This window comes from Gobius niger (genome assembly GCF_951799975.1).
Source record: "Gobius niger genome assembly, chromosome: 9".
Classification (NCBI taxonomy): domain Eukaryota; kingdom Metazoa; phylum Chordata; class Actinopteri; order Gobiiformes; family Gobiidae; genus Gobius; species Gobius niger.
The window spans coordinates 5,479,893-5,494,831 of NC_136860.1; the positions used below are offsets into that span (position 1 = coordinate 5,479,893).

The 14,939-nt window shown below is 43.6% G+C and overlaps 2 protein-coding genes across 2 annotated transcripts in view; both read right to left on the bottom strand.

The window, feature by feature from the left end:
- ift88 (intraflagellar transport 88 homolog) overlaps positions 1 to 13,014 on the bottom strand; it is a 169,245-nt gene extending 156,231 nt beyond the window's left edge. The window contains exon 1 of the mRNA XM_079562885.1: positions 13,010 to 13,014. The gene's annotated coding sequence lies outside the window, so the exon portion shown is untranslated. The remainder of the gene's footprint in view (positions 1 to 13,009) is intronic.
- cryl1 (crystallin, lambda 1) overlaps positions 1 to 14,107 on the bottom strand; it is a 42,053-nt gene extending 27,946 nt beyond the window's left edge. Inside the window, exons 1-3 of the mRNA XM_079562980.1 lie at positions 13,990 to 14,107; positions 12,966 to 13,073; positions 7,293 to 7,419 (exon numbers count right to left, since the gene is read on the bottom strand). Coding sequence (XP_079419106.1) covers positions 7,293 to 7,419; positions 12,966 to 13,073; positions 13,990 to 14,015 — 261 coding nt within the window. The 5' untranslated portion in view covers positions 14,016 to 14,107. The remainder of the gene's footprint in view (positions 1 to 7,292; positions 7,420 to 12,965; positions 13,074 to 13,989) is intronic.
- Between the last annotated feature and the right edge of the window lie 832 nt (positions 14,108 to 14,939).

Sequence of the window (14,939 nt, forward strand, 5' to 3'; positions counted from 1 at the left end):
ATTGTTGCTTTTTGATATTTTTTTTTCATGCTCTTTTGTCACTTTTTTCTTGTATTTTTCTCGCTTTTTATTATGTTTCTTTTCCGGCGTGTTATTTATGCTGCTTTTCGTCACTTTATTAGGGTGAGGCCGAACTGGAGAAAATGTGCTCAGTCACGGTGGGGGTGAAGAGATGAATATGATTGGAGTATATTTTATCTGATGTCATTTAGCACTAGTAGTTGTGTCAACACTATCATGGACCAGTTTTGTTTTTGGCTGACCTCTTTGGACAAAAATGCTTTTAGTTTTAGTCACATTTGAGTCATTTCTAAATGTGATAGTTTTAGTCTAGTCAACGAAAACTCACTAAGGTTTTAGTCACTTTCATTTAAAAAAAGAGTAATCAATAGCCTGGTAGTATTTCAACAAAATCATTTAGATTGATAAGTATTAAAAATAAGGTGAAAATAAGCATCAGAAATGTTGAACATGTTTGAAACCTGGAAGGACAAAGGGTTCACAGTGAAAACCTGAACATACAAAAAGAGATTGAGATGCAAAAAGCTGAGGCAGGAAATCCTAAAGGAGAGAATTGCAGTCAGACTGCAAAGATTGAAGGATAAATCTGACCAATGCTGTCAAAGGCACACACATAAACAGCAGTGTAAGGACAAAGAGGAGGGAGCTGCTGAACTGAGGGAGACTTTGCATTTTTACGCTATGACAAACCTCAGGAACAGTTCTCTGAAACCACAAGCAGATAAGCAGGACTGAGTGAACCTGATCATGTGGAGAGGTATTTGATAAACACACACCTCCATGTTCTCCACATCAGCTCCCTTTGCATTACACCAGAAAGACAAACATCGAATATTACACGACCAGTAGTAGAATCTGAAGCGAGGCAATCCCATTCCACCAAGCTCTTTTGGTCTTTGTAAAAAAGCCTTCTTAATCCTAGGTATCTTTCTGTTCTGAAAGATTAAAGCTTCTCCCCGTGTCTGCGTAGGTTTCCTCCGGGTACTCCGGTTTCCCCTAGCGCTAAAAACATGTGCAATAGGTGAATCGTCCAGTCAGGTGATTCTGACCATCAGCCTGGCTCCACATCATGGAGATGTGTCCCTGGGCGCGGCACTGCCGTCGTCCACTGCACCTCCAGTAGCATCAAAGTATGGGTCAAATGCAGAGGACAAATTTACCTACAGGGACGATCAATTATACAAACAAATATCCATTGCTTTTAGAGAGCCCCGCGCCGTTAGAAAAAGAGCAGCAATCAATCAATCAATCAATCAAATTGTATTTATATAGCGCCCAACAACAACCAGAAGGTGCCCAGAGCGCTTTCCAGGATAAAACAAGAATCACATTAGACAACAATAAATACAACAACACATAAAAACAGCAGTCGAGTTGGTGGCTATGAATCGAAAGCTTTTCTGAAAAGATGTGTCTTCAACTGAGTGTCTTCAACTGAGTCTTTACTCTTTATTTTAATTACAGCTAACACATCATGTCTTCTGGCTTGCTACTTAAACTAGCATGCATATTAGGTTTATTCGTGATTTAATTTACAGTGCAATGCCTGCAAAGTTTTTAGGTTAACTAGGCCTACAGCTCTCCATCGTGATCATCCATCCATCTGTTTCAGCATCTTCCTCCACCCATACAATCCTGATGTCCGATCTACAGCTTCTGTTTTCCAGATCCATGCATTTGTCCCAAACCGTTTTTGTACTGTTTTGACAGTGCTTCGCTAGATTTTTCCAGTGGTGCAACATCTGTGAGCGACCTTTCCAGTTCCTGCAACAGAATCTTCCGTCTGCACACCATCCGTCACGCCGTGTCCCTGGGCGCTGCTGCTGTTAGCCAGTTGGCTAGCCCTGGCTGCAGTCGGAGTCGCATGGATAGTTTTCTGCATAGCCTTGCAGATATATCACTTGATGGTCCTATCAGTATGTCTGGAAAGCTACAAATATTTGAGATTTTTCAGAGCTGCCCGAAAACACGGCTACAGCATTTTCAGGTGGAAGTGAGAGTCAACACAAGTTTTATTGAACAAGCTATACACCGTGTTCCAAATTATTATGCAAATGATATTTTTTCCCAAGATTTTCATAATTATCAACTCAAATGACAGTCAGCATAATTTTCAAGTCTATAAAGGGACTAAACAGAGTTTGAAATGTTAAAATTATATATTTTCCTCCCCTTACATGTTCCAACAATGTCCTAATGTGTAGAATGAGCCCAGACCTGTTCACCACAACTGCCTCTAAAATCCTGCACTACATTCTACTTCGGGTCCAAATTGCCGTCATGCAAGAGTTAAACATAGAAGGTGCAGTTACACGTATGACCCAAGGTGGCAGTAGTGAGTATTAAAGAGCAAACTTGCATCGAGCCCCTTTAACTGTTAGAGGATAATATGAATGTGATTGAAAAAAAACTCTGTGATAACGGTATTTTGTTCTAAAATAAATATAATTAAAAAAATGAAAATGGTCATTTGTTGAATTTGTAGCATTAGGAGGTCATATTTACTGAAATCAAAAGCTATTTCAATTAAAAACATCTTAACAGGTCAAGTTATATTTTAACAAAGGAGCCCTTCTTTGAAAGCAGCTTCAAAATTCTTAAATCCATTAAACCTGTGAGTTTTTGGACAGTTTCTGCTTGGATTTCTTTGCAGGATGTTAGAATAGCCTCCCAGAGCTGCTGTTTGGATGAAAACTGCCTCCCACCCACATAGACGTTTTGCTTGTCAATGATCCAAAGGTTCTCAATAGGGTTGAGGTCAGGGGAGGATGGGGTCCACATCATGAGTTTCACTCCATACACCAACCACCCACAACTCCATCCATCTGACCATCCAGGGTTACACGGCCTCATCAGTGAACAAGACTGTTTGAAAATGAGTCTTCATGTATTTCTGAGTCGTTGCAGCCGTTTCTGTTCATCAGCTTCAATGAACAGTTTAGGGGAGGCCGGATAGAAGGTTTATGTGCAACTGCAGCCTCTCGAGGGTCCTACATCTTGATGTTCGGGAGACTCCAGAGGCACCAGCAGCTTAAAATACCTGTCTGCTGCTTTGTAGCATCTGTTCTCTTAATCTGATGTGTTTGTCTGGCAGAAACCAACCTCATTGTGCCTTTATCTGCACAAACCTGTGTGTGCTCTGAATAAGCCACAAATCTCCTATCAGTACAATGATTACGCTTAATCTTTCGTGAAATATTGAAGGTTTTCATACCTAGACCAAGGCATGCTTTTCATCAGCAGAGATCCCTTTTCTTTCCCATATTGCTTGAAAATGTTGGTCTGCTTAATAAAGTGGAACATCCTTTTTCAGTAGTTTTTCCCTTAACTGGGCTTAACCTGAAAACGTATCATCCCAGGTCTCTGAGATTAATGTCAGTGATTCATAGAGCCCGAGACACAAAACCATCCATGAGTTTCATTGAAAAACTTTTTACCTTTACAACACTGAAATACAATTAGCATAATAATTTGGAACGCAGTGCCTTTAACCTCTGAACCACCTGAACCGAGCACACTTTCTCCGGTTTGGCTTTGCCCAAATCTAAAAGTTTTTCTACTGGAGATTATAGGCCAGGGCAACACCTCATTTGAAAGCTAAGGCCTAAGATCTTTCCTCATATTTTTGGTCATGTTCGCAGCACGTTTTTGTGGCTTCATCACAGTAACATTACACTAAAAAACTAAATGTGGCCAAACCGCTTCAAATAAATGAATGAAAACGCAACAAATGTGTGACAAAAATGTGTCAAAAAACCTTACAAAAAGCAATGGAAACGACAAAAAATCTACCGCGCACACCATGATCTAAGTGCATGTATCGACTCTACCCAGCACACGCTTCTGTTTCCACAAGACAACACACCCGCATTTGTTGTGGGCACCCCCCCCACAGAGCAAAAGTTTTGTGAACCGCGATGAGAACAAATGTGGACAAATGCTGCCTTCTGGTGGGGGTTATGGAATTATTCAGAGGTGCCAAGGCTAATAAAACAGAAACACAACAGCTAAAACATGAACTATGAAGGTAAACTAATGCAAATGTTATGCTAACACCAGCTTAAGTTGCGCTAACAGCGGCTAAATGCTAATATTGGCAAAATCCCCTTTTAGAACAGCGGTATGACGTTGTGAAACATTAAATCCGTGTGATCTGCCTGTTTTAATGAGGGCTGTCCACGCCCATCTGCAGCTAGCGGTCTGTTCACGTCACGTTGGTACGATTCAGCGCTTTGGCTACAGCCAGAGGTTGGCCCCAAAACCTATACCTGGTCAGACTGGTTTGACTCTGGCCTCCATTGTGGAAAAACTCGACAAACCGGGTTGACCAGGCATTTGGTCTGTCATGTCTGCCTGTGGAATGGCAACTAAAAGCAAGGAAAAAGCTTTCAAATGAGGCATCACCTTGGCCCGCCCATCCATCCATCCATCCATCCATCCATCCATCCATCCATCCATCCATCAATCAATCATTTGGGCACTCAAACCCCTCCACCACGTTAAGGTAGCAGTTCCAAGAGGGGGCTGCTATTTCATAATGAAATAAATAACCTCTTAACCCCCACCTGAACAAAGTTTAACATTACCCAAATCTAAAAGCTTCTTGAATGAAAACCTAGCAAAGAAGCGCCAGAAAAGAGATGAAAATACGGAAAAAAGTTTGGATCAGTTTTATAGGTCTTAGCTTTCAAATGAGGCGTTACACTGGCCTGTAGGCTGTCAGCTCCAGTCGAGAAGCCTTGAGATTTGGGTCAAGCTGAACTGAAGAAAATGCACTTGTTTAAGCGGGGTTTAGAGGTTAATAACATACTGTATTTCTATCCATATGATCATATGAACCACTGCTCTACGTATATCAGTGGTTTCTCGTTCCTTCATTCATTATACTCCGAGTTCCCCCTAACTCCAGGATCCTGCCAAAGGTTTAACAAAGTGAGCAACTTAACATAGATGACTTAGTATTTCGTCGAGTGTTATGTTCAAAATGTAGCTAAAATACTTTCAAAGTCAAACATTTTGTTAACCAGTTGCCTGCCGTCCACCACTTAGAAGTTTTGTTTTACTCACACAGATCTTAAACATATTTTCAGAAACGACCAGGTCTTAGCTTTCAAATGAAGCATTGCACTGGGCTACAGGCTGGAAACAAAGACGTGACAATAATATGACTTTTTCTTTTCTTATTCCGGGTAATTCCATGTACCCCCCCTGGGGTTCCCGTACCCCTGTTGGGAAACACTGCTCTATATGACCAAAAAGAGGTGGAAGATTAGCACAAGGGAATAAAGGGAGAATAACTGGCTCCCTGATGACGTGTGTCTGAAGGAGAGGAATGTGCTGCATACGAGGATATACATGCGGAGTCAGATCCCAGGCGTTTTATTTTGTTGATATATTAATAACAAAGATTGTTTTCGGGATGGATGTTTTTTACTTAACTATTCATAAGTTAAGAGGAAAAAAGGCTGGGTTCAAAGCTCAATCAGGGTTTCTTTCAGGCAGAAGCAAATTAAATATTATGCTTTTTTAATGCCTGAATACCACATTTTAATGCCACACACAGAAAAACATTCACAGGAAAAGAAAGGAAAGAGAAATCGGGAAACTTGACACAAAAAAGTGGTAAACTGCAGCTGATTCAATGCCAGTTTAACCATTTGAATGCTTTTTATTGACAGTTAAGGCCTTGATTTTGTCAAGATTCAATCAATGACTTTCAATGCTTTTTAATGGAAACCCTGTCAATAAATCCATCAGGAGTCAGACCTGTAAAGTGTGGAGTCTTATGGAGCGACTAAAGTGAAGATGTTGCTAAAGAGTTTAGTCCCTGTGTATATTTCTCCCGTCTTTAGCCGCTGCTGTCTCCCACAAAGGAAATGACCATATTTGGTTTACAGCGTCATCTCGGTCACAGCCTTTCATGCTACACGTGGATACCAAACATGTCAGTATTTAAGAATGAATAAGCATGGGAAAGACCAGGGAGCGACACAGACATGTTGGAGACACTTCCTGGATAAATCTCCGGCGACAAAATGTCAAGAGAATGAACATTGTACGGGGTAAGTTTTTATTCTCTGACAAGAAACTAAGACTGGAACTCTGTGAATTGCTCACAGAAATATAACATCTAAAAGAAAATCTGAAAAGGGCATTTGCAACTACTGAAGTACATCTAGTTCTAATATTCAAAAGGAGGACTAAAAAACTCCAAAACCTTCTGGGAAATTGTGGAAATGAAATATGGTTGTTTAAAATACACCAGATTGCACTAAATTACGGTACATCTGTTCAATTAAACATTTCATGGGCTGCTACAATCTTGACTTGTATTGGTAATTAAATATCCACTGAAACAACCACAAATCAGCTTCCAGAATAATTTCTCACGCACACTTCCACTAACATGTCGCATGAGTTTAGCAGCTCATGTTTCAGTCTTCGCTCACATGTGACTGCTGCGTGTGTTCTCTGCACTGTCCCAGCCCTGGACACCAAGACATGATATGACGTGTACATGATATGGAGAGATGAAGAAGGGCTCGGTCTGTGCTGGGCTGACCGGGATGAAGACATGATGTGTATGATAGGACAGATGAGGGAGGGCTCAGTAGGACAGATGAGGGAGGGCTGGATAGGACAGATGAGGGAGGGCTCAGTAGGACAGATGAGGGAGGGCTGGATAGGACAGATGAGGGAGGGCTCAGTAGGACAGATGAGGGAGGGCTCAGTAGGACAGATGAGGGAGGGCTCAGTAGGACAGATGAGGGAGGGCTCGGTAGGACAGATGATGGAGGGCTGGATAGGACAGATGAGGGAGGGCTCGGTAGGATAGATGATGGAGGGCTCGGTAGGACAGATGAGGGAGGGCTGGATAGGACAGATGAGGGAGGGCTGGATAGGACAGATGAGGGAGGGCTGGATAGGACAGATGAGGGAGGGCTGGATAGGACAGATGAGGGAGGGCTGGATAGGACAGATGAGGGAAGACTCAGTAGGACAGATGATGGAGGGCTCAGTAGGACAGATGAGGGAGGGCTGGATAGGACAGATGAGGGAGGGCTCAGGAGGACAGATGAGGGAGGGCTCAGGAGGACGAGGGAGGGCTGGATAGGACAAATGAGGGAGGACTCAGTAGGACAGATGAGGGAGGGCTCAGGAGGACAGATGAGGGAGGGCTGGATAGGACAGATGAGGGAGAGCTGGATAGGACAGCTGAGGGAGGGCTGGATAGGACAGCTGAGGGAGGGCTTGGTCTGTGCTGGACTGACCTGGATGAAGAAGGCGCCCTCTACTGCCTGCTTCAGGTCATCACAGGCGCTGAGCAGAGCTCCTTGTTGGGACGCGCTGAGCTCTCCTCGGAGCATGTTCCTCTGCTGCAGCTGCTCCAGCTGCTGCCTGCACACACAAACCATCCTGTGAGTTTAGGAATCATCAACCTTTTCCCACAAGGAAAGATACTGTCATTTCAAGGGCATTCTTTTGAGTGATTAAAAAGGTGCATTATGCAACTTTTGCCATGAAAAATAAAGTTGATATTTATGCGCATTAAAAGGTGCATGATGGAACTTTTTATGTGACAAAACAAACTTGACATTTGTGTCATTGACCTATTTGTGACCCCGTGGCAGTATGAATGATCAGGGAAGCCGCCTTTAATTTCCATCACGGCAGCCTCTACAACCCTCCACGATCAATACGAGCAGCTGGTATTGTTTACTTCTGTATTTTCTGGCACATGCTCAGTGTCCTGACATGTGGTGCCGTTTGTATTGAACGACTGGCAGTACACAGTTTGTGTTCAAGTAGATGCTGGTGTCAGTTTAATGGCTGGAGCAACATACGGTTCTGTAGTTCATGTACATGTTAAAAGGTTATGTTCAGTCACAGGTTCTATGTTTAGAGAGTAGACTGATGAGAGCAAAACTCCTGTTACTGTATGTGGCAGCATAGTGAGAGCAAGGCAATAAAAGTAAAGACTGTTAAGTGTTCATCATTGTGATTAACATTTACTACGCAGTAGGTACTGCATTTAAGTTATTTTCCCAAACGTTTAACTGTTTGTATGATTCAACCATAATAAATATTACATTTCAAAACACGACTCATTAGTTCTTTAAGCACATAAATGAACTTGTAGACATGAAAAAGTCTTCAAAGAAGTAGTCAAAAGTAAACAACTCAAAATCAGATGACAATCTTCCTTCTTAAAATGGTAACAGCGTGTGGGAATAGAACTACAAGGCTACATTTATTTGACGAGCTTTGGCAGCAGATTAGTCAAGGCTCCACACACCAGCACTGACGCACTTCAGTGCTTTCACTCAGACCTTCCTTCATTGTGGCTCCAACGGCGACGAAAGAAGCTCTTTTTGCAGTCATTAAATTTCCGGTTTGTACAGTTAATGGCACAGCAGTTCGTTCGTGATTGACTGTTATCTCGTGTCGTTTTACCTACCGACCTATAAACAGCCCTGGATGTGACAACATCGTGATCGCTCGAAACGTTTCGTAGGTTAACCTAGGAAAACCTACCAGAAACAACTGATCCTGGAGCGTCCTACCTACACTGTGATGGAAAGCAAAAGAGCCATGCTGACCACCCCAACAGCCGCTGGGTCATCAAAAGGTCAAACACACACTAATATGAACCTTTGCTAATAGGCCGACAGAGGTTCTTTACAATAATTCATTTGAGGCACCTTCTAAGAATTTTCTTGCATTATATTTTAATAAATAGAAGTGCGGGCAGAGCCTACGCTGCTGAACATGTACACTGGACAGCATTCAGGCCGCCCCTTTCACCCTGACCCTGTGCTGTCCGACAAAGTCCAAAAGACGCCAATAAAACAAATCAGAACTGCAGTGCTTGTAATTTAAATTGTGACCATTCAAATATTGTGTGTGTTTTTTTTTTAAAATCAGATCATACTTCTGACTTCCTCTGGAGTGAATGCACTGCCTGGATTTGGGCTGTGGCTGTTGGTCAGGGGGAGGTTCAGCAACATCATGAGTCTAATGAATGATCAGCAAACACTGGAGTACACTGAATGACCACAGTTTGGACAGCAGATGGCGCTGTTGTCCTACCAACACATCTCTGACTTTACAGTTAATAGAACATGATGCTCTGCAGGTCTGTGCAGCAAATAATTAGGACAAATAAACAACAAACTAGCTCATGGCTCAATGATAATATATGACAACAAATATGGACGCCACGTAAATGCGCATATTAATGAGCCAGGTCATTAACATGTCATTCACTCGCCCAGCAGAGGTGAGAGAGTCTGTTTGTGACCCAATTCAAGCTATTTTCCAGGTAGATGACATAATAGTGTCAACAACAGAAACATTATGAGCTTCACTGATACCAGCCCTGAGAACAGTAAAGAGAAAGGTTGCAACTAATACTTCAGATGTGTCTCTGTGGCGGATCATTTTAGAGTTTGGTTGTTTTTTGATCCACTGGGATGAGTGTGTCGTGACCGACCACATAGGAATATTCTGAGAATATCTGATAAGGTTAGTTGAAATTTCCCAGGAGAGGACCCCACACGTGTTGTTTAGGCTGGAAGGGGAACAACAGGAACAAAATGCGCCTGCAACCTAGCACAAGCTCCTCGGGTCACTGCTTTCCACAGGTCTGCAAGTCATCCCCGCTACTGTTTAACCGGACTGGTTTTCAGTCACGCCAAGCAGATGTAGAAGGTGCTTATTGGGCTAAATCAGGAGTGTAAGTTACGACTCTCTGAGAGATGGGACAGACACCAATAGTTGCTTTTTAAGTGGTACTAGTGCCACTTAAAAACTTATTTACAGTGGACACAAACAAACAAGTAGACAGTTGAAAAAATTGGGAGGCTGGAGTGCTACTCGGATGTAAAAAGTTGTATAAGTTTAGTCTTTTGGGTGCTCTTCAGTGCAGGGATCCGTTTCAGCAAAAAATCAAACAAACTGAGGCCCTCCAAAAGTAGAAATATTAAAAAGCTTTTATTTAAACATGGCTAGATTAGGTAAAATTGCCAACGTGTTTTGGCTCAAGGCCTTCCTCAGGGCAAGCAGCTTGCCCTGAGGAAGGCTTAGAGCCGAAAATGGAATGGCCGTTCACATAGAAAAACAAACAGTGCTGGTTTAGTCATTGGTTCGATAGTTCCTTTAGTGTGTAATTATAGGTTCAGATCGAGAGTTCATAGAGTTCAGTTCATAAGTTTATACGTAGCAGTTGAGAGTTCATACGCAACAGATCACAGGTCATACGCCCGGTACGGAAATGGATTTGGGATAAATGGTAGTTCATAGTGAACGTTCAGTTAATGTAAGCAGGTGTATGTGAGTAAGAGCAAAGGGCCAACACTTTCATATGATGAAATATGAGCAGCTTGAAATCCAACGTTGCCCAACGGCCCGAGTCTGCACTGAAGCTCCAGCTGCAGACTGCACTGAAGTGTCTGCGTCTATACGTGGCCTACGAAACTAACATTAACTGACAAATGAAGCCAAACTTCCCATTGCAGTTTGGAACTGATGGAGGCGGGGGGGAAATAATGTAGAGAAATGAAGATGTATTTTTAGGAATTTGATAAACAAATACTTCTGAAAAAGATTTGATGCCAAAATTGAGAATTGTTTTAATTTTATTTGGAGAATTGGCTGTTGATATCACAATTTCCCTTATAAGGATAAATGTGTGCAATAATCAAGCAGCCGAAGACGAGACGCTGCAGGAGAATACAGGGGGGAAAAAAAACTTATATCAGTAATGCTGTATCTTACTAAACTAAACAAAAAACCTTTTCAAATAAAAAAGATTGAGAGGCCGAGAGGGAGAGGCAGAGAGAGAGAGACAGAGAGAGAGAGAGAGACAGAGGCAGAGACAGAGAGAGAGACAGAGAGACAGAAAGAGGCAGAGAGAGAGAGACAGAGAGAGAGAGACAGAGGTAGAGACAGAGGTAGAGACAGAGAGAGAGACAGACAGAGGCAGAGAGGCCGAGACAGAGAGACAGAGGCTGAGGCAGAGAGGCAGAGAGACAGACAGAGACAGAGGCTGAGACAGAGAGGCAGAGAGACAGACAGAGGCAGAGAGGCCGAGACAGAGAGACAGAGGCCCAGAAGGAAAGACAGAGGCTGAGAGGCTGAGACAGACAGACAGACAGACAGACAGAAACAGAGGCAGACATAGAGGCAGAGAAAGAGAGATGGAGGCAGAGAGAGAGGCAGACATAGAAGCAAAGATAGAGGCAGAGAAAGAGGCGGATATGGAAGTGGAGATAGAGGCACAGAAAGAGGCAGACATAGAGGCAGAGATAGAGAGACAGCCGAAGACGAGACGCTGCAGGAGAATACAGGAAAAAAAAATCACTTATATCAGTAATGCTGTACCTTACTTAACTCAATAAAACCCTTTTCAAATAAAAAAGATTGAGAGGCCGAGAGGGAGAGGCAGAGGCCGAGACAGAGAGAGAGAGACAGAGGCCGAGACGGAGAGACAGAGAGACAGACAGAGGCAGAGAGGCCGAGACAGAGAGAGAGAGACAGAGGCCGAGACGGAGAGACAGAGAGACAGACAGAGGCAGAGAGGCCGAGACAGAGAGAGAGAGACAGAGGCCGAGACGGAGAGACAGAGAGACAGACAGAGGCAGAGAGGCCGAAACGGAGAGGCACAGACAGAAACAGAGGCAGACAGAGAGGCAGAGAGACAGACAGAGACAGAGGCTGAGACAGAGAGGCAGAGGCTGAGACAGAGAGGCAGAGAGACAGACAGAGGCCGAGAGGCCGAGACAGAGAGACAGAGGCTGAGACAGAGAGGCAGAGAGACAGACAGAGACAGAGGCTGAGACAGAGAGGCAGAGAGACAGACAGAGGCCGAGAGGCCGAGACAGAGAGACAGAGGCTGAGACAGAGAGGCAGAGAGGCAGAGAGACAGAGAGACAGAGAGACAGAGGCTGAGACAGAGAGGCAGAGAGACAGACAGAGGCAGAGAGGCCGAGACAGAGAGACAGAGGCTGAGGCAGAGAGGCAGAGAGACAGACAGAGACAGAGGCTGAGACAGAGAGGCAGAGAGACAGACAGAGGCAGAGAGGCCGAGACAGAGAGGCAGAGGCTGAGACAGAGAGGCAGAGGCTGAGACAGAGAGGCAGAGAGACAGACAGAGGCAGAGAGGCCGAGACAGAGAGACAGAGGCTGAGACAGAGAGGCAGAGAGACAGACAGAGACAGAGGCTGAGACAGAGAGGCAGAGAGACAGACAGAGACAGAGGCTGAGACAGAGAGGCAGAGAGACAGACAGAGGCAGAGAGGCCGAGACAGAGAGACAGAGGCTGAGACAGAGAGGCAGAGAGACAGACAGAGACAGAGGCTGAGACAGAGAGGCAGAGAGACAGACAGAGGCAGAGAGGCCGAGACAGAGAGACAGAGGCTGAGACAGAGAGGCAGAGAGACAGACAGAGACAGAGGCTGAGACAGAGAGGCAGAGAGACAGACAGAGGCAGAGAGGCCGAGACAGAGAGACAGAGGCTGAGACAGAGAGGCAGAGAGACAGACAGAGACAGAGGCTGAGACAGAGAGGCAGAGAGACAGACAGAGGCAGAGAGGCCGAAACGGAGAGGCACAGACAGAAACAGAGGCAGACAGAGAGGCAGAGAGACAGACCGAGACAGAGGCTGAGACAGAGAGGCAGAGGCTGAGACAGAGAGACAGACAGAGGCCGAGACAGAGAGACAGAGGCTGAGACAGAGAGGCAGAGAGACAGACAGAGGCAGAGAGGCCGAAACTGAGAGGCACAGACAGAAACAGAGGCAGACAGAGAGGCAAAGATAGAGGCAGAGAAAGAGGCGGATATGGAAGTGGAGATAGAGGCAGATATAGAAGCAGAAATAGAGGCAGAGAAAGAGGCAGACATAGAGGCAGAGATAGAGAGACAGAGGCAGAGAGGCAGAGACCGACCTGATGGAGTGGAGTGCGCTGGAGGCCAGGCCCGGTTGTGCATCGTAGATCTTCACAGAGAAGCCTCCACTGATGAAGACCAGAGCCCAGGAGCGCCCGATCAGACCACTGCACACATGAGAGGATTTTCTTTTCTAGCAGTGGAATTAAATGTAAAAGCTAGAGGCGGGTAGTACTCAGCAACAACTACGCAAGTAATGTACTTGAGCAACTTTTCAAAGAAGTTATACTTTTAGAGTAGTATTATCACGTAACTTATTACTTCTACTTGACCAAAATAATGACTCATGTTAAAGTAAAAAAGTGCTTATAGAAAATGTTCCTTGAGTAACGTTTCGAGCGAAAAAGTAGTATATATTTTCAGTGATGCCACAAATTGTGTGAAATGAAACATCTTGAGGAAATCGACATATAAATAAAGCAGCAAATGCTTCATTTTGATCGGTAAAATCGATGTAGATCGTCTCGTGCTCTTTGGACTTCAGAATTATTTTGTTTTTCTGTATTTTCAGCCCATTTTCTAGGAATTTTCTTTGAGTGAAAACGTCAGAACAATAAATCCTGTGGAAATCATATTTCCAAGCAGTACTCAGCACTTTTTTTACTCTTGAGTAATTGTATGGGTCACTGCTTTATACTGTTACAATAGTAAATATTTTGGCTACTCTACCCATCTCTGGTAAAAGCAAACCCTTATAAACCTTCGATTGCAAAGCAGTTTTATTGATTAAAAAAAACAGGTGGTAATTGTAGTTCGCTGTCCATGATCCTAAAGCTGTGAGGAAGTGGAATGTTTGCAAGTCAGGAAAGTTTGGACCCCTGCAGTCCAGTTCTAGTGCAGTGAACTTTGAACCGGACTAAAAGTTATCAATTAAATACTAATCCTGGTGAGAACGACCGGGAGGACACTTGAGTGAGTTCCGCTGCATGAGACTTTGGAGACTTTAATCATAATGTAAAGAGTGCAAAGTATAATTCGGCAATTGCTGCAAAGTGTAAACCCATGGAGCATGCGCCGTCTCACCTGCCGATGATGGTGATGATCTTCATCTTGTTCCCAGAGAACGGTGCACTGAAGCAGAAGCAGGCTCTCCACACGGACCCGTACAATTTGTACACAAGTCTACAGTCACACTCGTGATCAGCTGTCTACGGAGACCCGCGAGGGTCAGTTTTGGTCTGTGAATGAATAATCTGACGGTTCAACGCGCGCTGTAGTAGATAGCAAAAACCGTCCATTTAAAGATCCACTTGGGTTTTACTTCAACGGTAAATGAATTGAATGCTCAGCATTGAGGTCGTTCATGTTTAAAAGGGACATTTCAGGGTGAAATCTAGCAAAAATAAAAGTTCATTATTTCATTTGTTCTGTATGAAAAACAAACAAAAACAACTAATATTTATGGTTTTGCTGTTTTGAAGCAGCACAACGTAAAGTGAGGAATACCAAATTAAAATTACCAGGTTATTTTACAGCTTTAGGTCTAATTTAATTAATTCTATATTATGTGCTGAATAAAAACTTAAAACAACAAGCAGGCAAAAACAGCACAACAAAGTTTGGAACAAATGCCATGGTCCAGTGAGGTCAAATCTCCACTGGACAAACCAACTAATGCTAACACCACAAATGCCAACACTAATAACTAATAATAACACCGCTAATGCCAACACCACTAACTAATGCTAACACTGCTAATGCCAATGCCACTAATGCTAACACCACTAACTAATGCTAACACCACTAATGTCAACACCACTAACTAATGCTAACACCACAAACTAATGCCAACACCACTAACTAATGCTAACACCACTAACTAATGCTAACACCACTATTGCCAACACTATTAACTACTAATAACACTACTAATGCCAACACTAATAACTAATAATAACACCGCTAATGCCAACACCACTAACTAATGCTAACACCACAAATGCCAACACTAATGACTAATAATAACACCGCTA